Source organism: Pan paniscus, chromosome 11, assembly GCF_029289425.2.
Source record: "Pan paniscus chromosome 11, NHGRI_mPanPan1-v2.0_pri, whole genome shotgun sequence".
Classification (NCBI taxonomy): domain Eukaryota; kingdom Metazoa; phylum Chordata; class Mammalia; order Primates; family Hominidae; genus Pan; species Pan paniscus.
The window spans coordinates 7,268,213-7,290,874 of NC_073260.2; the positions used below are offsets into that span (position 1 = coordinate 7,268,213).

Here is a 22,662-nt window from a genome sequence, read left to right on the forward strand (position 1 = left end):
TGAGGTGAAAACCAGGCTCCTGGCTGTCCTCTGCATGATTACTCCCAAACAGGGAAGGTGTTTTCTAGCCAAACGGTGACCACGCATCAATTGCAGGGAATGTGTCTACTTTACACACACACAGATTTACAAATTAGCATGTCCACAGCTGGCTGTATCGTTTAAGGTAGGAAACCTAAGCCATCAGCAATAGGGAATTCAATAAATTCTGCAAAGCCATTGAATAGAATCTTTGATGGTCATTAAAATGATGTTTTGGAAGATGATTTTTTAATGGTAGAGTATTTAATCTATATTATGAAAGATGGAGGTCTCCAAATAGTATGATTCTAATTTTGTAAAAGAATGTATATTTGGAAATAATCAAAATGTGGAGTGGTAGGATTATGCATAACTTAATTTTTTTTCTTTGTTTTTTTGAGACGAAGTCTCTTTCTGTCACCCAGGCTGGAGTGCAGTGGCTTGATCTCAGCTCACAGCAACCTCTGTCTTCTGGGCTGAAGCGATTTCTCTTGCCTCAGCCTCCCAAGTAGCTGGGATTACAGGCTCACACCACCACACCCAGGTAATTTTTGTATTTTTAGTAGAGATGGAGTTTCACCATGTTGGCCAGGCTTGTCTTGAACTCCTGACTTCAAGTGATCCACCCATCTTGGCCTCCCAAAGTGCTGGGATTATAGGCATGAGCCACCATGCCTGGCCATTTTTTTTTTTTTTCGAGACAGAATTTCACTCTGTTGTCCAGGCTGGAATGCAGTGGTGCCATCTTGGCTCACTGCAACCTCTGCCTCCCTGGCTCAAGTGAACCTCCCACCTCAGCCCCCTGAGTAGCTGGAACTATAGGCGGGCACCACCACATCTGGCTAATTTTTGTATTTTTTCTAGAGACAGGGTTTCACCATGTTGCCCAGGCTGGTCTCAAACTCCTCAGCTCAATTGATCTCCCACCTTCGCCTCCCAAAATGCTGGGATTACAGGTGTGAGTCACCTCATCCGGTCTTAATTTTCTTATGTAGGCTTTTTCTATGGTTTCCCAGATTGCAAAGTAAGCATGTATTTTGTAATCAGGAAAATTAAGAAAAATAAGGCTCTTGCTTCAAGGCGAATGGACTGTTGCTTTGTCTGGAATCTCACTAGCTCCCTTTGTTATCTTATGGAGAGTTGGGGGAGGGAAAGCTAGAGAGGGTGTTGGGAGGGGTAGGGAGAGCTGAATGGGAGCTCCTGAGACAAAAATCCTAGAGCTGCTACCGCCCCATGTGCCCTGGCCTTCCCTGGGGCCTTGGAAGCCAGGCATCTGCCCTTTGCACTCAGGTGCTGGGTGAAGACTCCAGGTTTAGTAGCTTCTGATGCTGGCAGACCACTGACCCTCTTGATTAAAATGCACCATCCACATAACTCAGTAATAGAATTAGAAGGCAATTCCTCCCTCAAATGGGCTGCGGTTGAGGCTGCACAAACAACGCGTGTTTTGTTCCACTTTGATTTGGCCTAATGTGTTGGTAAAAGGGTCCGTTCCTGAGACGTCTTGTACTTAATTACGTATGAACATGGCAGAGAGTGGAGGCCCCTAACAACATGCCCAGTGGTTGATTAAGTGAGCATCCAAATGGGCAATAAATAATTTACTAAAATGTTTAAAATACCTTCTGGCTTCCTGTGATGGGAAGAGTATGGCTCCTGTGTGTCCTTCATTGGCTATTCTGCAGGTGGAGGTCTCCCCTGCCTTTCTGATCTCTCTGCTTCTGAGCTCGCGCACATCTGCCCACTTTCTCCATAGCTAGACAGTGGACTTGCAAAAAGAGATCTGATCACATGACACCCCCTGCTTTAACCATCTATTGCACTTGCCCCGCCCCTACCTACAGAGGGAAGCTCAGGATACACGACAGTTATTCCATTTATTTATTAAATGCCATCCAAGGCCTTTCTGGCTCCTTGCTGCAAGCTCTGCCCCTCCACACTCTATGTGGCTTCTCACTCTGGAGACTTTGCCCTGGCCAGATGGTCCTCCCTTACCTCTACCCCCACTTCACCTGGTCAGCCCCTATGTACCTTGGCAGTATGGCTCAAGCCTCCCCTCTCCAGGAGGATGCTCTGACCATACTGTCTAGGGACTCCACAATTCTCCATGTATGTCTCTTACCTTGCACTTGAACCTCACTGTGTTTCATGTTCTGATCGTGTCTGCCTACCCTACCAAGCTGGTGGGCAGGTGCCATGAGAACAGGAACACGTTCTACCTGGATCTTTATTTAATCCTTTTATTGGGTGGATACTCCCTAATAAATGAATGAATCAGGAATGCAGGAATCCTGGCATGGTGGTTATGATCGGGGTTGACGGTTAAGGATTCCCTCCCTGTCCTCCTTCTTGAACAAGTTCCTCTGAATCACCTACCCTTGGATTGTTAGCCCCAGAGGGGATTCACTTTCTTACTCTCTAGCTGCAAGAACTAAGGCCTGGAAGGGTTAACTTATGCATCTGAGAGATACCAGTGGGGCCAAGGCCCTAGTCTATGAAGATTTCCTGACTTCCAGGGTCCGCTTTGTCCCTGGGATCATGTGGGTCATTGTCCTCATGGTAATCATCGTCAGCATCAGCATCGTGTCAAAATCATCATAGGAAGGAAATAAGAGGAAAAGTTCAGAAAGGACTAAAAGAGGATTCTTTACCATACTTGTTTTAGATTAGTTATAATAAACCTGATTCTAAGCAATTTAAAAATGTTGGTTGTTCTGAGCCTTAACCAGGTAAACATGGAAGAACACAAAACCCACTTCAGATATTTTCGGTGATATTTATTGGGCTGTACCATTGACTCCCCAGAGGTTTAGCAAAATGTTGGGCACATTCAATATATATTTGTTGAGGACTAAAATGAATGCCTACTATGTCCCCAGAACTGGATGCTTCCTTAATTTAATCATCAGAACAACCTGCAAGGTCTTAAGTGTTATGCCACACTGATTACGACATGTGGCTTAGTTACGTTGTGGCTTATCTGAGGCAGATTTGATTTTAAATCTCTCTGGTGACATTCCAACCGTCGAATGCATTGCTCTGCACCTAGCGAATCCTTAATAATTATTAATTAATGAGGGTGCCTTCTCAGTCTGAATGCTTAAACCACATGCTCTCCGAATATGATGGGAGTTGCAGCATATTTTAATTAAATACTGACAACTTTAATTCTGATTGCTTATTCTAATACTCCTGAGCTAATAGCACCAAGCTAATGGCTTGTTCATTTTGGAAGATATTAACAGCAGGGCGCTGCCTTTTACCCAAACATAAGATCATAATAATTAAAATCTGATATTGCTCGAAATGAACTCCTTTAAAGTAATTTATATCCCACAAACACACACAGATGCAGGCGTGTAAGTGCCAACATTCCCAAGAATTTATGACCCCTTAGAGAAACTCTGTCCATTCCTTTCCAAAATGAAAAGTTTTCTGTTGACGTGATAAAAGACTCCTTACTATGTTCAGGGGAAATGTGTATTTCCACTGATCAATTTCTGAGTTTCCCAGAAGACAGGAGCCACAGAGAAATCCTGAAAACTAATGGCTATGGGAGCAAAGTCTATTTGTATTTTATTGCACCAATCAGAGTCTAAACCACTGAATCAGAGAGTGAGACAAAGAAAAATCTTATTGTATGTGTGAGACTAAGCATGAGGCAGAGATGGGATCTGCATACACAAAGAGATGGAATAATTTGGAGAGAGGATCCAAGAAAGTAAATATAACATATTGCATTAATTAATTGCTTCCACCAACTTATACTGAGTGCTTATTGAGTCCCAGGCATTGGACACCCAATGGTGTTTGTGCTAGAGTATGATCCTTAATGAGAGGTTCATGTTTGGGCTTTGGAGGGTGGTGCCATGAACCCCCTGAAATTGTACATAAAATCTCATGTTTATGGGCATATGTGGGTGAGGGTAGAAATAGATTGGTACTTTTTTTTTCCTGGGGACAAAATATACCACATGAGTCACATTTTCTAATCCTTCAGGAACCCCCAAAAGGTAAGTAACTAAGATAATAGAATTTGCCTCCTCTACTCTTTTCCTAGAAAGAATGAACAAACCAAAGCCAAAACCAAAACAAGCCAACGAACAAAGATATTTCTCTTTACTTTTACTTCCTTTACTTTTGTAAAGTTAAAAAATATTTTCTACCAAAACCTTAGGAAAAAGCCTTACCCCTACATTCCAAAGGTGACAAAAAGGCCACCAAGGCCAGGGGCGGTGACTCACGACTGTAATCCCAGCACTTTGGGAGGCAGAGGCGGGCGGATCATCTGAGGCTGGGAGTTGGAGACAAGCCCGGCCAACATGGTGAAATCCCATCTCTACGAAAAATACAAAAACTAGCAGGGCATGGTGGCGTGCCCCTGTAATCCCAGCTACTTGGGAGGCTGAGCAGGAGAATTGCTTGAACCTGGGAGGCGGACGTTGCAGTGAGCTGAGATTGCGCCACTGTACTCCAGCCTGGGCAGCAGAGCAAGACTCACCTCAAAAAACAAAACAAAACAAAACAAAAAAACACCAAATATAGTGAATTATGGGATAAAATTCATTGACAAGCTATTAGCAACAAGGTCATGTCATTAGAGATAATTTGAACTAATAATCCCATTGCTAATCCTTGCTTGAGTCTATGTAAAGAATTCTCTCTCAGTGGGATGAGAAGCATAATTCACAGACACCTTCTCCTAACAGCTATGCTTTTCTGAGTGTTTATTATCTACCAAGCATTATTTCAAAAGCTTCACCTGCAAGGTGTTATTAAACCTCACAGCTATTTTATGAAGATAGGTATTATTACCAGTCTGTTTTACAGACAAGGAAACAGATTCAGGGAGGTTCAATAACTTGTTAAAGCTCCACAGCTAGAAGTTTCCTGTTATCTTCATCCCTTCCCTTAAGAAAAGCTATAAATGGCCACATTGTAAAGGTGAGCTAGATGTCAGGAAATGGAAGCAACTATATAATCTCAAGACAAAACAGCTTTCTTGCAAGAAACAATTAATTTAAATAGTGTTCAATAGTTGGTTTGTCAGGGTCCAGTTTCTTAGCAGAATTCATCTTTGTGTTTCCAGAACTAGAGGATTTGAACCGAGGTGGTGCGGTCAGGTTGGGAGGAAGTGGGGAATGTTTTTGAGACAGAGTCTCGCTCTGTCGCCCAGACTGGAGTGTAGTGGCACGATCTCAGCTCACTGCAACCTCCACCTCCTGGGTTCAAGCGATTCTCCTGCCTCAGCCTTCCGAGTAGCTGGGATTACAGGCACGTGCCACCACGCCAGACTAAGTTTTGTGCACATCCGGCTAAATTTTGTATGTTTTAGTAGAGACAGGGTTTCACCATGTTGGCCAGGCTGGTCTTGAACTCCTGACCTCAAGTGATCTGCTCTCCTCGGCCTCCCAAAGTGCTGGGATTACAAGCGTGAGCCACCGCACTTGGCCGGGAATTGGGGAATTATTAAGGAGGTGGAACTGAGGTGAACTACCCAATTTCAAAATCCTTGTCAGCACAGCCTGGCTGAACTGAAGATTTTTCTTACCACCTAGACGGTGGTTTAGACTTCCCCTGCCTCTTAAGGATGGCCTTTTTATTTACTTATTTATTTTTATTTTTTTGGAGACGGAGTTTCACTCTTGTTGCCCAGGTTGGAGTGGAATGACGTGATCTCAGCTCACTGCAACCTCCGCCTCCAGGGTTCAAGCGATTCTCCTGCCTCAGCCTTCCTAGTAGCTGGGATTACAGGCATGTGCGACCACGCCTGGCTAATTTTGTATTTTTAGTAGAGACAGGGTTTCTCCATGTTGGTCCGGCTGGTCTTAAACTCCCGACTTCAGGTGATCCTCCCGCCTTGGCCTCCCAAAGTGCTGGGATTACAGGCATGAGCCACCATGCCTGGCCTGGATGGCCATTTAAAACAACTTATTGGCCGGGCGCGGTGGCTCACGCCTGTAATCCCAGCACTTTGGGAGGCCGAGGTGGGCGGATCACAAGGTCAGGAGATCGAGACCATCCTGGCTAACACGGTGAAAGCCGGTCTCTACTAAAAATACAAAAAATTAGCCGGGCGCGGTGGCAGGCGCCTGTAGTCCCAGCTACTCGGGAGGCTGAGGCAGGAGAATAGCGTGAACCCGGGAGGCGGAGCTTGTAGTGAGCTGAGATAGCTCCACTGCAGTCAGGCCTGGGCGAAAGAGTGAGACTCCGTCTCAAAAAAAAAAAAACAAAAAACAAAAACAAACTTATTTTGACATAATTTCATACTTGCAAGAATAATACAAAGTATTCCTGTATACCCTTCACCCAGATTCCGTGTCTGTTGACATTTTACCACATCTGCTTTCGCCTTCTCTCTCTAAATAAACATATTCATTTTATTTTCTTTTTCATGTAGACATAATGATGATCTTTTTTCTCTTCAGGGTGTATTTCCCCCAAAACAAAGACATCCTCTTCCATAACCACAGTACAATGAACAAAATTATGAAATTATCAATGATATGGTTTGGCTCTATGTCCCACCCACATCTCATGTCAAATTGTAATCCCCAGTGTTGGAGGAGGGGCCTGATGGGAAGTGATTGGATCATGGAGGCGGATGGATCATGGAGGTGGATTCCCCCCTTGCTGTTCTCGTGATAGTGAGTGAGTTCTCACGAGATCTGGTTGTTTAAAAGTGTGTGGCACCTCCTCCTCGTTCACACTTCGGCCATGTAAGATGCGCCTGCTTCCTGTCACCTTCCGCCATAATTGAAAGCCTCCTGGGGCCTCTCCAGTCATGGTACCTGTACAGCCTGCAGAAACATAAGCCAGTTAAACCTCTTTTCTTTACAAATTACCTAGTCTCAGGTATTTCTTTATAGCAGTTCAAGAACAGACCAATACAATCACTGATAAAATACTGTTAACTCATCTACAGATCTTACTCGGATTTCACCAATTGTCCCAGTCGTATCAGCAAAAGAAGATCCTAGCTCACACATTGCCCTCAGTTGTCACAGCTCTTTGGTTTCCTTTAATCTAGAAGAATTTCTCAACCTTCATGTCTTTCGTGACACAGACATATATATATATGTAATTTTTTTTTTTTTTTTTGAGACTGAGTCTCGCTCTTGTTGCCCAGGCTGGAGTGCAATGACACAATCTTGGCTCACTGCAACCTCCACCTCCCAGGTTCAAGCAATTTTCCTGCCTCAGCCTCCCGAGTAGCTGGGATTACAGGTGCCCACCACCACGCCCAGTTAATTTTTTGTCTTTTTAGTAGAGACGGGGTTTCACCACATTGGCCAGGCTGGTCTCGAACTCCTGACTTCAAATGATCCACCCACCTTGGCCTCCCAAAGTGCTGGGATTACAGGCATGAGCCACCGTGTCTGGCCTGACACAGATATTTCTTGAAAAAGTATAGATCAGTCAGTTATTTTGTCACGTTTTTCAGTTTGAGTTCTATTGATGTCCTGATTAGATTCAGGTTATGCACTGCTGGCAAGAATATAATGGAGGTCATGTTGTGCTCTTTCCAGTGCATTGTATCAGGAGGTGCACAACATGTCCTGTCACTGGTGATGTTGACCTTGGCCTTTTGGTTAAGCTGGTGTCTGCCATGTTTCTCCACTGTGAAGTCACTATTAAGTCACTATCCATCCCCCCTTATTTTTACATTAATGAATTGTTTAAAATTTTTTGGTAAAATATACATAATATAAAATCAACCATTTTCACTGTTTTTAAGTGTCCAGTTCTGTGGCATTAAGTACAATCACATTGTTGTACGGCCATCACCACCATCCAGCTGTAAAACTTTTCCAAGTCTGTACTCTTTAAGTACAGACTTAAATATGGCCCTTTGCAATATTATGCTGAAATCTTCCTCTCTACAGCCTTCCTACAACTGGTTATTGTTATTGCCACTAGTTAACCAAGGAGGACTCTTGTCTTGGGTTGACATGAAGGTGAGTTGAAGGTCACAATCATGATCTACCTCCTGCTCTCCTCTTCTCTGCTCCAAGCTATGCAACCCCAGCCCCTCTAAGGAAAGAACATGAGGACTTGGGCAGGTTCCCTTTAGTAAAAAGATAATAAATTTTCAGAAACCTGTCTATAGCCAACAGGACAAAGGGACATTGAATTTTTCCATAAAGCCAGATTTGGCCAACATTTTGTTGGTTTTATTTAAATCCCAAACCTTCTCTTTCTTCCACAACCTCTATGCTATGTATGTTATTTTCAGAGGTGTGTGCTTCACTGTAAACCAGCCACCATTCTACTTTCTGTCTCTAACATTTTGACTACCCTAAACACCTCATATAAGTGGAGTCACACAGAATTTTGTCTTTTTGTGACTGGCTTATTTCACTTAGCATAATGTCTTCAAGTTTCCTCCAGGTAGCATATGTCAGAATTTTCTTGCTTAAGCCTGAAGAATTTTTCATTGTATGCCAGTATCACACTTTGTTTATTCATCAGTTTATGGACACTTGGGTTTCCCCTGCCTTTTGGCTATTTGGTGAATAATGCTGTTATGAACATGTGTACAAGTATTGAGTCCCTGCTTTCGCTTCTTTTGGGTATATGCCCAGAAGTGGAATCTCTGGATCATTATTTTCCTCTTCTTAATTAATAAGCATCTTGGGGGACGATACTTTGAAATTACCTAAAAAACCTGTTATTTTTCTGACACTTTCACCGACTAGTTTTAGCATCCATCAATTTCTATCTGAGTCAATTATTCTAATGGTTGTCAAATGGCAATTTTCTAATTCCATCACTCTTTCTGCATTTATGAGTTGGCATTCTGTTGGAAAGAAGAAACTTTCCTTCTCCCCGCTTTATTTATGAATATGGACTCATTTTATTGAATGGGCTATGTTCCTTTCCTTTTTACACTATTGCTCTGAGCAATTCTTTTCCCTATGATTCCCCAGAGCGCAAGTTTGGGGAAATGCGGGAACTTTCTGTATTTCTTTGTCAACATTAAGCAAATCGAGAGTGCAACCTGACTTCCCCAAGTTGAGAAAAATCACTTTCCTGCCCATGCATTAGTTTAGCTCAAGGGGAAACCCTTTTTCGAAAGTGCTTTCTGGGTAGCCCCGCGCGAACTGCATTTCCCAGAGGTCTTCGGAGATACGTCATCAGCGAGCGCGGCTTTTTGCTTGCGAAGCCGGCTTTGGAGAGCTGCTGTGGCGGCGGCAACATGGCGGACGTGATAAATGTCAGTGTGAACCTGGAGGCCTTTTCCCAGGCCATTAGTGCCATCCAGGCGCTGCGCTCCAGCGTGAGCAGGGTGTTCGACTGCCTGAAGGATGGGATGCGGAACAAGGAGACGCTGGAGGGCCGGGAGAAGGCCTTTATTGCGCACTTCCAGGACAACTTACATTCGGTCAACCGGGACCTCAAGTAGGTACCGGCTGAAAGGGCCGGGGTCGGGGACTGGCCCCGCTCCGACCCTGCCCCTACGTCGCTCGAGTCTTCCCAGGCAGGGGCTGTTCTCCGTTTCCCTTGGTCCCTGTTCTTTCTCTTCTTGTTCTCCAAGCCTCTGCCTGTCCCTCAGGGACATCTTAACACCATCCCCGCTTTCTCGTCTTGCTTCTCCTGGCCTCCTGGTCCTGTTTGTCTTCCGCCATCCTCGACCTCTTCTGTGGCGGTTCCATTCCTAACAAGGAGGCATGCTTTTCCCATGAACTTCCACTTCTCTGAGCTTGGCAGGTTTCTCACCTGTAGGCCCTCTGTGCCCCATCACGTCTGATCCGAATGTAGTAATAGTACAGACAGGACCTGGTCAGTCGGCTCCAAACCCAAGTGCACCCGATCTGATTAGCCCCAATTCCCCGGCCCTGAACTTGGACTTCATCAGTTCCACCACCACCCCCCACCCGCAACCACGACGGACAGGCCAGGCCTTGAGCTGTCTTCACCTTTTCCCCTAACCGCTCCCAAACCACCTGATCAGTTTCCTCACTCCCACTCCTGTGGGAGTTCCTTCCGCAGTAGAGACCTACTCTCTAATCTCTTAACCAGTTTAATTACTTATGCTTAACGCCCCTGCTTCTTAATTTGTAGTCTTTTAGGGTTAAGGATTCCACTTTTCCTCCTCTTCCTTACAAAGTACCTTCTTCACTTACACTTTTTAAGTGTTGTAAGAATTAAATGAGAGGATGTTTGTAAAGGGCCTGGCACATAGTAGGCACTTCTTGATTGCTTAGGTCCTGAAGTTGCCTTCTCTTTTGTGAGAGAGTCAGTCCTTCCCAGGAAGGTTAGAATTTCAGGATTTTTGCCTTTTACTTCTCAGAACTGACCTGAGTAGGGGAAAGCATTTGGTGAGCTAGTCATCCTTTGATTTCTGGACTGGTTGGATTTTTGTTTTTTCAACTTGGTCTCCTTAGTAACCAGATGGAAAGAGGAGGTAAGATGGAGGAGGAGGAGGAGGAGGTGGCCAAATGATGGGTGCCTTTTTGTTTTCCCCCTAAGTAGTTGCCATAAATCACACACCCCTCCTCAACGCCCACATCCGCTTGCTGTTCTCTGGCACAGCGCCGAGCACCAGTTAATACTTTCCCTGCTTCAGTGGATGCACTGGCTATTCTTCCCTATCTTCTGTTTTCTTTCCATTTTCTCTCCGAGTTACTTCCCTTTGTAATGTTCAGGATATTATACCCCTTCACCATTTTAAATAGAAACTTAAAGAGTGCTGACATTATCCTTTTGCCTTCTTAAATCTTTGTACAGTAGTGCCAAGAAGAAGGTGGCTGATGATTCCAAAATGAATGTGGCATAAGAAGCTGTTCCTAGAGAGTCTTTTGTTGGCAGTTTGGGACTGGCCCCTCAGAACGTACTCCTGGAATGTGCTCTTGTTGGCTCGCTTTCCCAAGCTTCTCTAGGGTTTTCCTGCTAGACTGAAGTGTGTTTGTTTGACACAGCCACCTCGGTGGTGTCTTCCCATTCCGTTTGTTTATTTTATCCCTTCTTTGTTTTGTTAAGTTTTACCATCTGTGAAGCATCATGTACAAATCTATCCCTATGTGAATGATAAATAATCACCATTTATTCAGGTACTTGCTGTTCTGCCAAGTGTAATGATCTGCACGTGGGTCTGAAAACTCTTAGTGAGAGGCAGTGTTATACCACATTTCAAAATTCCACAAAGTCTTCTCCCCACTGCAGGGATGAATTTGAGTTGTTAATTTCTGATTATGGGGATCTTATTGATTCTACTGCCCTTACCTTTTTTTTCCTCCTTTGGAATGGCACCAGAAGCTCTGTTTTAAAGTCAGATAAACTCTCATTTAGGGTTTTTTTTTTTTTTAAGTGTCCCAAGTATTTTTTAACCTTTCAAAAAGTATTTCTTCTTAAGGGACTTCTGATGGATGATTTGAAGAGCAGTCTTTGATCCTGGGGGCTGGCTTTACCCTGGAGTGTAAATGGGCTTAGGTTTATTTGCCTTGTCTCTTTGCTTTTCAGTGAGCTGGAACGTCTGAGCAATCTGGTAGGCAAGCCATCTGAGAACCATCCTCTTCATAACAGTGGGCTGTTAAGCCTGGATCCTGTGCAGGACAAAACTCCTCTCTATAGTCAACTCCTTCAAGCATATAAGTGGTCAAACAAGGTAAGGGAGATGTAATAAACGGAGCTAATATATGGAAAGCCAAGTTTTCTTATATTCCATACATGCAGAAAGCAAGAGTAAGTTTTTATTGCTTTTTATGTTCTTGATTCAGCATGGGGTTATAGAGTTGGAAGTTGTAGAATTTTTCTGTAACCTATTTTGTAGTCCTTTGAAGTCTTTGGGGATTCATGATGCTCAGGTGATTACATATTAAAAATTCTAACTCAGGTGTATTTAACCTGGAGACTGGGTATAGGGAGCAACTCTTATGAACCCCTTAAAATTATATGCAGTATGTTGTGGTATGTGCATGTATATCTAGGGAAGGCTTCCTAGCTTTCGTCATGTTCGCAGAGGAATCTGTGGCCCCCAGGAGGTGTCTAAGTGTTTAGCTGCGCACATTATGTTCTTGTATTGTCTTTTCCTCTGTCACAGATGGATGAGCATCACTAGAATACCGTTTGTTAGATGACTCTCTAATTACTTAGATGCCACCTCAGGGAGATTGATCTTAACATGCTCTGTAGAGTTTGATATTCATGGTTTCTTTCAGCAGGCAGGCCTGTGGCAGAGACCCTAGGACAGCTGTAAGTGGCAAACTAAACTGTAGCTGAAAAATAACAGAAACAATTAGGCTCATGAATCTGGAAACGGTTCGTTTGTTTACTAACAAGTTCCTTTTGTTTGGGTGCTATGTGGTGTGGCATGCATGTGTGTATGGGCTTTTTTTGTTGATTGGGAACTAGAATATATATTTTAGGAATGATTTTGGAAGCTCTTTTATTATACTGTGCTGCCTCTTTGAATAATTGTTGTTAGAATTGTTGGTTGTTTAACTGTATGCAGGGTTGTGCCCCCTCCAGTAATCCATTGTCATTTTCCTCTTTTCTGTGGTTTTTTTTCCCCTTAGATCTTGGGTAAGAGCTAAACCTTGAGAGTTTTTCTGGTGTGCAGAATTTTTTCTTTGAATTTCTCTTTGAGGGTGTTTTAGTATTCTTTGGTTTGAAGTGGAACCGTGGGAGCTGCATTTGTGATTCAGGAAGGTGATTTATCATGGGTTACTAAAGAAAGAACTTGAACCTTGAATGCATACATTTAGCCTGTAAGGCCTTTCCCCAAAACTCTGGACTGCCAGTGACAGAAACCTAGCTGGGTCTAGATTTAGCCAAAAAAAAAAAAAAAAAAAAAAAGGCATGGGGGCCTTCATTGGTTCAAGGAACTAAAATGTTCAGGGAGTTACTTCTCTGTGGCTGAACTCAGGAGGATCAGGGTGCTTGGGTGGGTGGCAGGAACATCACTCTCCTGCCCTCTCTAGGACTGCTTTCCTTTGTTGTCCCGATGCTCTCCAAGGGATAAAAAACATGGCTCAGCAGTTGTGGATATACATAGTTCTTATACCTGGTGACCTCCCAGTGTCCATGTCAGGCTCTGAAAAAGGATTCTGGCCCAAACTTGATAGGTGCCCTCTGAGATGATTCACTGCACCCGTGGGTGGGATCCTCAGCTCAGAGCACCTGAAACACAGGAAATGGGGTTCCTTGGAGTTGGGAGAGAGGGAATTCCCAGAAGGGATGGATGCAGGGCAGATGGAGAAATCACAGATGTCTGTTGCAGTTTTTTAGGCCAGACGTGGGACTGTTCCAGCTCTACACAGATAGGTGTTTGGGAAAGGAAGCCATGTTGATGTATCCCATGGGTAAAGTTCTCAAAATAGGCTACAGTGACAAGGGCTATTCAGTGGTGAGAAGATTCAGGCTGATCTCAAAACCATGAGTGAGTGGGACACTTCGTGGAAATGACTAGTCTTACATTGAAGTGATGACACTGAACTTTTGAATGAAGGTAGTTTAATCACTGAATTGTTCTACTATTAGAAGTTCCTACTTCAACCCCCACCCTTGCCCCACAGTGGAAAATAGGTTGTATTGAGGAAAAGAAATGTTATGTATGTGGAACTTCTTGTGCTGGAAATGCTACAGGTTAAAAATATCTGTATGCATTTATCCCAGATTATAAATCTCATATGAGCAATGTGAGGAGGTGTCGAGGTTGTAGCCATGTCCCCGGCCTGCTGAGGTTAAGCATCTGTAAAAGAACCATGTTCTTTCACCAGCACAAGAGAACAGTTAAGAGACTCAGCCCCTTATTTTAGAGGTGCGCAAACTGAGGCCCAGTAAACTGACCTGTTTATAGCTCCCCAAGCTAGACCAGAATTTGGGTTTCCTGACCTGGTTCAATGTTCTTTCCTCTAAAACTTGATGTTTTAGTCCAGTTTTGCTTAAGGTTTTCAACTGTAGAAAACAATTTTTTTCCCCATTTACTTGCATCCTGGAAACAATTCACATTATATTTTATTCATGAGACTGTATGTATTTTTCTAATTTTTAGTGATTTATCAAAGGGTGGAGATGGCAAATACATGGTACATGGATTCTTAACCTATTGCTTTTTCTAGGGCAGACATCACTAATCAACCATTGCATTCTTTCCTGCTGAGGCTGTGTGTATGTTGGCTTAGAATCCTTGTAACTCTCTGTTCTGGCGCTAGGCAGCCACTGCCAGTTATTCAGAGGAGGGCGGCAAGGAAAACATGTTTTTTATTTCTGTTATAGCAGATAATGTCCTATGTGACTATTACTTATTTATACCTTACCTTTTTCTAGAAGGGATTTAAAGTAGATTATAAGAATACACAAAACCCTGAAAGAAAAGAGGGAGAACAAGGATGAGGATGCCTATATACATTTCTTTAATAAACACAAAAAGTAGCCTCAAGAAATAAGCCAGTACTCTAATTTCCAGCTGGGGACATGGAAGAAGCAAACAATTAATTATATGTGTTTATCTTGCCTTTCCTACAAATGAAAAGAGCTTTTTAATTGGTAAAGCTTTCATCATTCATCATTTTACCCTCAAAGAATTTAAACCAGTAAGTGCGTTAATGGGTTAAGTGAAGTTTGGGGTAACTTGCCAATGTCAGCTCTATGCACTATTGGCTAAGAATTGAAGGACATATGAGAAAGGCTTTGATACCCATCCATTATGAGATGAACTTTCTGTTTTATGTGCTGTTGGCCATAGAAAAGTCTCGTTCATGCCTAATGACTAATTATTTTCTTTAGGGGATTTTGTAATTTTTGTAAAGTCAGTTGGAATATTAATTACATGGTACTTGGCGTAATTGTTAGAATAACATGTTTAAAAATGAATCCCATCTAATGGAATGATGTTAAATTGCTGTGAGCAGCACTTTTCCTGTACTGAATTGGGGAAAGAATTTAGCTTTTCACTATTATGCACCTATAGATAATTGTTGTGAGAAGGATGACAAGCTCTCTTGACTAGGGCAAAAAATAATTGGCATCAACGCTGTCCTTGCTATAAAATAGTCAATGTAGACTTGATAGTGCTTATTATGTTCAGAGATGCTGAGAGTTAACCTGAACTTATTCTGAAGGTCCCCTTTTGAAGGTTTCTGGCATCCTGTCACCAGGCTTTTATTTCTGGCTTTGATTTTTTTCATTTGTTTATGGCAGAAGGCTACTTGTATATTTGCCTGGAAAAGCAGACTAAGACGTCCGCCTTTCCCTGGCAACATCTGAAGCTGCAAAGACCCCAGAAGTGTCACTTTTTACTGGGCTTGGGAAATGGGCCCAGAGCAAGGTGCTGCTGCTACCTTTTTTTTTTTTTTTTCACGTTTGATTTTTTTTTTTATTACAGAAAGAGCAACTTTCTATTCCAAGAATATTCCATTGGAAAGTCTGAAGACATTTCCTCCCTCCTGCCCTCCTGAACTGTTCTTATTAGAATCCAGTTGCTTAATGACTAAGTTACTGCAAAGTTCACCTCTCACATCTATCTCTGAAGGTGCTCTTTTCTGTTTTTGCATCATGGCACTAACAGGGTTGGAATCGTTTTACATTGCAACGCAGAGCCTTTCCTTTAGGGACTCTGTCCTCTATTAAGGGTAAACTCTAAGGCTCAGGGGAGAGGCACCATGTCCATCTTGTTCCTTGCTGGGAGTCCCCAGCAACTAGCAAGGCGCCTGGTACACTGTAATCATTCAGTGAAGATTCACTGAGAGAATGAAAGAATAAATGAATCGAAGCATTTTCTGTTGAATTTTTAATTGACAACCCCTTTTGTGGTTTGCTTGCTTGTATTTTTGATGAAGTACAATGAGGGCATTTCCATTTTCAGCCATTACTGAGAAAGCCAGTTGTGGTGCTTGGATGGGAGGAAATTTGGAGATCTTATGATGGAGGCCAGGGCTGGGGGTCATTTGGAAGGCCAAGGTGAGGTCATTGGGTGAACCAATGATAAGCTCTTTGAAGGCTGATTGTAGCAGTTTTATCCACATCATCTGTCACCTGGTGTGCCCTTCTAATGGGACTTGGTGGAAGTTTTTTGGAGTTGCCTGAGTCAGGCTAATTTGAGCTGCTGCACCTGATGTCAGGTGTTCTGTGGCGGTTGTCATTTTGGCAGCAGTGTGAAAACTGTCTGGGAAGAGGAGAGTCAATTCCACCAGCCTCTTAGGGTTATCCTACTTTGTGAGTTACCTATAACCGATTTCTACTTGTGTTTTCCTTCCCACCAGGCCCACCCCTGACTCATTCTTCTCTCCATATAGCTGCTACATGTTCAGGGAATACAGATTCCTTCAGAATATAATAGGAGAGAAAATCACTTAAATGCCCCTCACAATTTAATCATCATGACTTTAGGATTGAGCACCCTTCTGGATTGTCCTTTTATTAGCAAAGGTGTTCTTTCACCCAAATCTAACCTTCGTAGCACCCCATCACTCAAAATGAACTTGCTAGCGTAGTGAGTTTGGCTGTAGTATAGACTGCCCTGGTTAGCCTTGAACCCTACACCCTCCTCCTCCCTCCCCACCTGCAAACCCTGGATACCGTGGGAGCCATTGTGAAAAGAACAGCCAACCAGAGAAAACAATGAAATACAGCCAGTCTCCTGGACAGCAAGATACATGGCAGGATTCAGAAGTCAAGGAAGGTATAACAAAAATATAAAAACTTAGATGTAAGTTCTGGAGTCAAGACTACCTGAGTTCTGATCCAGCTCTGTGCTTATGCTTGAGCTCACAACCCTTGATACAAGGGAAAAAAATCTTTTTGAGTATCAGTTTCCTCATCTGTAGAATGGGGATAATACTAGTATTTGGATCATAGGGTTGAAGCGAAGATTGAGATAATGCACATCAAATGTCTTAGGGTAACTCACACATAGTAAGTGCTAAGTAAATGGTAGTTATAATGACCAGGCATCGTGATAGTACACGTGTGTACTCATTTATGGAACGTGTGTTACTTGTACGCATGTGTACTCATGGAGTGCGTGTTACTCATATGCATGTGTACTCATTTATGGGGTGTGTGTTACGCATGTGCCTGTGTGCTCGTTCACGGGGTGCGTGTTGCGCATACACGTGTGTGCTCATTTATGGGGCGTGCGTTACTTCTGTACCTGTGTACTCATGGATTGCGTGTTACTCATATGCCTCTGTACTCATTTATGGGGTGTGTGTTACTCATATGCTTGTGTGCTCGTCCATGGGGCGTGTGTTATGCATGTGTGTGTGTGCTTGTTCATGGGGTATGTGTATGTGTGTACTCACTTATGGGGCGTGCATTACTCGTATGCATGTGTGCTCGTTCATGGACGTGCATTACCCATATGGACATGTGTTACTCGTATGCATGTGTGCTCGTTCATGGACGTGCGTTACTTGTATACATGTGTGCTTGTTCATGGACGCGTGTTACTCATATACACGTGTGCTCATTCATGGGGCACAGGTTACTCATGCGTGTGTTCGTTCATGAGGTGTGGGTTACTTGTATGCATGTGCTTGTTCATGGGGCACAGGTTCATGGGATACGGGTTACTTGTGTGCTTGGTGTGCTCGTTCATGGGGTGTGTGTTACTCGCATGTGTGTGTGCTCATGGAGTGAGTGTTACTCATACATGTATGGACTTATTTGTGCGGTGTGTGTTACTCGTGTGTGTGCTCATTTATGAGGCACCTGTTATTCATGTGCGTGTGTGCTCGTTCATGGGGTGTGCGTTACTCATGTGTGTGTGCTCATTTATGGGGTGCATGTTACACGTATGTGTGTGTGCTCATTCATGGGACGCCTGTTTCTCGTGTGTGTGCTCGTTTATGGGGCGTGTGTACTCGTTTATCAAGTGGCAGTGTTGCTCGGTGGTTCAGAGCGTAGGCTCCAGAGCCTGACCACTCTGGCTCACATGCTGTGTTACCTGACAGCTGTGAGGCTAACCTCTCTGTGCTTCAGTGCTGTATTCTCTAAGGTGGGAATGATAATTGTACCCACCTCAGAAAGGTGTTATGAGGACAAAATGAGGTGATACAAGTAAAGCACTCAAGCTAGCACAGAGTCAGTACTCTCCAGTGGCTGCTATTATTGTCTTAAGACGATGCTGAGGACAGGTTCCAGGCAGTGGTGGCCCATCTTCCAGTGGCTTCTGCTCCCTCACCAGGCCTCCCACACCTGACTTTGCTATTCTCCTGAAGTTCTTCACATTGGAGATTCTGTTGAATAATCAGCACCTTTTCCAGTGAGACAGCAATTCACACATTAATATGAATTAGTGTGTGGGGGGCAGTTCTCTCCTCACAGAACCTGGGGGTGGAGGTAAGGGACTGGGGGTTTGATGGGGGGTGTGGGAGTCGAGGGGCAAAGGCAGGGCGAGGATCCTGGGGACAAACCACAGGAGTGGTGAGAGGACCATGGAGAGGAGGTGAGAAGGGCATATTCTGCCCCAGGCAGATATTTGTGCACACCAAAGGGGACTCTTCTCATCTTGGTACTCAGTAAGAGCTAGGAAATCAGATCTGTTTTATAGTCCTCTTACCTGGTGGGAAAAGTCTTGTGGGCCAGTCTGGGATTTTTAGCCTTTTTTTGAGACAGGGTCTTGCTGTGTTGCCCAGGCTGGAGTGCAGTGGCACAGTCATGGTTCACTGCAGCTTCAGCCTTATGGGCTCAAGAGGTCTTCCTGCATCAGCCCCCCAAGTAGCAGGGACTACAAGCATGCACACCCACGCCCAGCTAATTTTTAAATTTTTTGTAGAGATGGGGGTCTCACTATGTCGCCCAGGCTGGTTTCAAACTCCTAGGTTCAAGCCATCCTCCTGCCTTGGCCTCCCAAAGTGCTGGGATTGCAGGCATGAGCCACCATGCTTGGCAAGCCCTGTTTCTTTAGGACAATATCTGAACACAAAGGCTAATTTAGAACTTTTGGATTCTCTCCAGGTTGTAAACTGGGTGCTTGTTATCAGCAGGGCTCTGGAGTCAGACTTTATAGGGTTTGAATCCTTATCCCCCTTTTCCCAGCTTTCTAATTTGGGACGAGTGGCAGAACGTGTCTTTGCCTCAGCCTCCTCATCTGTTCAATGTGGATAACAGTAGCTTCCACCTTCTGGGGCTGTCGTGGGGACTAAGGCATTGAGCACATTTGAGGGACCTAGGCCGGTGCCCAGTGTGGCGCGCTTGCGGCGACTGTCCTTTATTCTTGCTCATTTTAATATGAACGGTGAAGCTGCGCCTGGCGGTGTGCAATCAGGAGAACTCTGGACAGAGCATTCTAGAGAGCACTGTTCAGTCTCGGCCTTCCACTGTCCTGCTATGTGGCCTCCTGCCAGTGGCTTTCCCCCACTGGCTTCCACCTTCCTCATCGGTAGGATGAAGGGTTGGGCTGGGTGATCTCTTCAGTCCCTTCCAGCTCTGCCCTGGAGAGGTTCATTGGAGTCATCATTGCATTTCTGTGGTCGTGGAAACAAAATTGTAATCCGAGGAATGGAGAGTATTTCCACATCTTCAGCTCTAGTCCAGTAATGTTTCTGAGGTACACACAGCCTTTGTGTATGCTCCAGAGCATCTCAGAATATCCCAGAGTGGAGCAGCAGCCCCCAGGGACCTTAGTGGAAAATTACCTTGCAAAGGTTCTGCAGACAGCATTCGCCTCTTGTGACACACCACAGGTAAATATTACTGAAAATCAAGCCATGCCCCTATCATTCTAAACGGTTTCTATCCCAAGGCTTTGGCCCAATTCCATGTCTTTATGTTCTACTTATTAGTTGTGGTTTCTGAAAATAGTCACTTTATTGTTGCCTAGAATCAGGTTTGTGACTCCCTCATTCTTTTCTGTAAAAGAGCAGGAACTGTCTTTGGAAGCCTCACTGGCCGGCCCCAGGGAGGCTGCAGAGGCTGCTGGACGTGTGTCAACTTGCCCTCTGGGAGCCACTGGCCGTGGGGACTCATGTTGATACCCTGCTTGACTCTCTTCCATCAGCCTTTTCTGGGATGATCAGGTTTGTGTGGTTTGTCCAGAGCCTTCTGTACATTGTAACCAGAGCCTACGAAGGGCATTTCCTCTTCTCTTCCAGGAATGTTGAGTAGAAAGGAAATTGTCTCTGTCATTTGTCCTTATGCAAAATTGCACATTGGTGGTGGGAAGGAAGCATATCATTACATGTACAGAAGCCTCCCGTTTTCTTGTCTTCTCTCTTCATGGTGGTTTGGTTTGGGAGAAGGCCGCTGGGTTATTAGTGCTTCTCTCCCTTCTCTGGGCCATCTTATCTGTTCTGTGGCTTCACTTGCCAGCCACACACAATGACATCTAACTCCATCACCAGGCTGGCTCCCTCCCTCGACATCCAGACCCATGTATCAAAGGGCCCAGCTGGACAGCTGCTCTTGGAGACTCACAGGCCTCTCAGACTGAAGCAGTCCAGAACTGAAATCCTCACCCCCACCACCAACCTGCTTCTCGTGGTGGGATGCCTTAGCCAGCCACCTACCCAGATCCCTGGGTGTCATCCGTCGCTTCTGCCTGTCCCTCACACCCTCTGACAGATCTATTGATTTCCCTTCTTCACAGCCTCTCAGCTCTTCCCTCTCCATCTTGACTGCTGCTGCCTCTCCCCGGGCCTCCATTATTGCTCAGGGCAATGCCGCAGCCTTCCCACTGGTTTCTGGCCTGTAGTCTACCCTTTCTAATCTATTTTCCACTCTGCAGCTCTCGAGGGATCTTTAAAATGTAGAGATCTGATTTTGTCACTCTTCGGCGATTTCCTCCCTCTCTCTCAGGATGAATTCCAGCTCCCTTGCTGGCACTTGGAGGCTTTCTAGTAATAGTACACGGGAGCCCGAGTCCTTTGGCCGGCTTACCTAGCCTCAGTTTCCTCATCTGTAAAATGCCACGAGTAGTCCTGCCTCTTAGGGTAGCAGTGAGGATGACGTGAATACTGCATGCGAGTGTGTGGCCCGGGGGAGTCTCTGTACATGACCTGTTGACCGTTAGCAGCCCCAGCACAGGCCCGTTGTTGTCGTCATGGTCTAGCACCACTTGTTCTTCTAGCATGTTTCCTCCCCCCTTTTTGCGAGGGGAAGAAACCCTTTTTATTATGAAAACTTTTTATTATGGAAAATTTCAAATATACACAAAAGTGAGAGAATAATGACCTAGCTTCAACTATTACGAACATTTTGGGCCGAGGTGGGCGGATCACAAGGTCAGGAGATGGAGACCATGCTGGCTAACATGGTGAAACCCTGTCTCTACTAAAAAATACAAAAAATTAGCCAAGCGTAGTGGCGGGTGCCTATAGTCCCAGCTACTGGGGAGGCTGAGGCAGGAGAATGGCGTGAACCCGGGAGGCGGGGCTTGCAGTGAGCCGAGATCACACCACTGCGCTCCAGCCTGGGCGACAGAGCAAGACTCCGTCTCAAAACAACAACAACAACAACAAAAAGAACATTTTGCCAAATTTGTTGCATGCTTGCTTGCTTTTTTGGTGGGGGGGCGAGGACTGGAGTCCATATGTGAAAATGGAGCCCAGACATCCTGCATTTTGTCTATGGAGACTTTGGTGCACAGCTTCCTCTCTCCCCACGTTCCCTGCTCTTCTTCTTTTTGCCACTTCTAGTCTACAGAAGTAATTGTCGTTCCCCAAGGGGCCATCATCTCTTCGTCTTGGGGCCTTTGCACTTGTTCTTCCTCCTCCTTTCTTTCTGTGGAAAACTCTTAGTCATTCAGGTCTCAGCTTAGTTGTTAAACATCTCTGGGAAGCAAGGCTTTGAGATGCATCCAAATTAGGTGCTCCCTGTGTTTACCCCATGATTGCCTTTACTTGTCTGTTTTCCCTGCAAGATGACCTGTATTAGCCCTGAGACTTTGGGCCAGTTACCTGACACCTGCTGGACTGTGAAATGGGCATGGCGCTGATCTCACAGGGCTGTTCTAAGCATCTAACTGGAAACTGTATATCAAGTTTCTAGTTCAGCGTTGGACACACAGTGGCATTTAATAAATGGTAATTATTGGTATTAACGATTTCTAAGTGTGCAATAAAACAGTATTTGAATGGAGTGAAATTGGAGCCTCTGAGTCTCTTCCTCGGTCATTTTTAGATTGTGGTTTCTTTTCCTTCTGAATCTGCCTCTGTTTGCATCACCTTAACTTTTTCAGATTTTCTTTGTGGCTGTTGTCAGGTGCAGGAGCACTGAGAGGCAGGAGGCCTGGGAGTGAGTGCCAGGAGGCTTCTTCTCCAATTCTTTGGCTGCTATGTGCTTTTATTTTTATTTTTATTATTTTTTTCATTTTCTTTCTGGCAGTAGAAGATTCCCAAACTACGCTCTGTGCTAATCTTAGGGATCCTCTGCGCTGGCTCAGGACTTCTGGCCTGTGTGCGGGAGGGGAGCTGGGGCATCTGTTTTGCCTCCTGCTCACTGCACTTTTCTTTGGCTTCTGGAACTTGCTCTCTGCATTTCCTTTGCCGCAGTCACTTACTTGTTTTGGGAGGCACCAGCTCACCACAGTTTCTAGGGCTTGGTGAGGCCTGTTGCTGGGGCCAGTCCCTGGCCAGGGTCTTGGCTCAGCTTCTGCTTTTCCTTGCTGACTTCTCCAGGTGAAGGGAACTCCCTAAGACCCTCACATCACACTGGGGACGGTTTGCTCATCTAGTACTTGCTGGCAAGTCAAGAACT

General features: G+C 44.7%; 1 protein-coding gene across 3 annotated transcripts in view; it reads left to right on the top strand.

The window, feature by feature from the left end:
• The first annotated feature begins 9,162 nt into the window (after window positions 1–9,162).
• The window catches only part of MED27 (mediator complex subunit 27), a 217,501-nt gene continuing 204,001 nt past the window's right edge, over window positions 9,163–22,662 (top strand). For all 3 annotated transcript variants that reach the window (XM_003822400.4, XM_034929346.3, XM_063594135.1), the window contains exons 1-2: window positions 9,163–9,423; window positions 11,485–11,629. In XM_003822400.4, coding sequence (XP_003822448.1) covers window positions 9,221–9,423; window positions 11,485–11,629 — 348 coding nt within the window. In that variant the 5' untranslated portion in view covers window positions 9,163–9,220. The remainder of the gene's footprint in view (window positions 9,424–11,484; window positions 11,630–22,662) is intronic.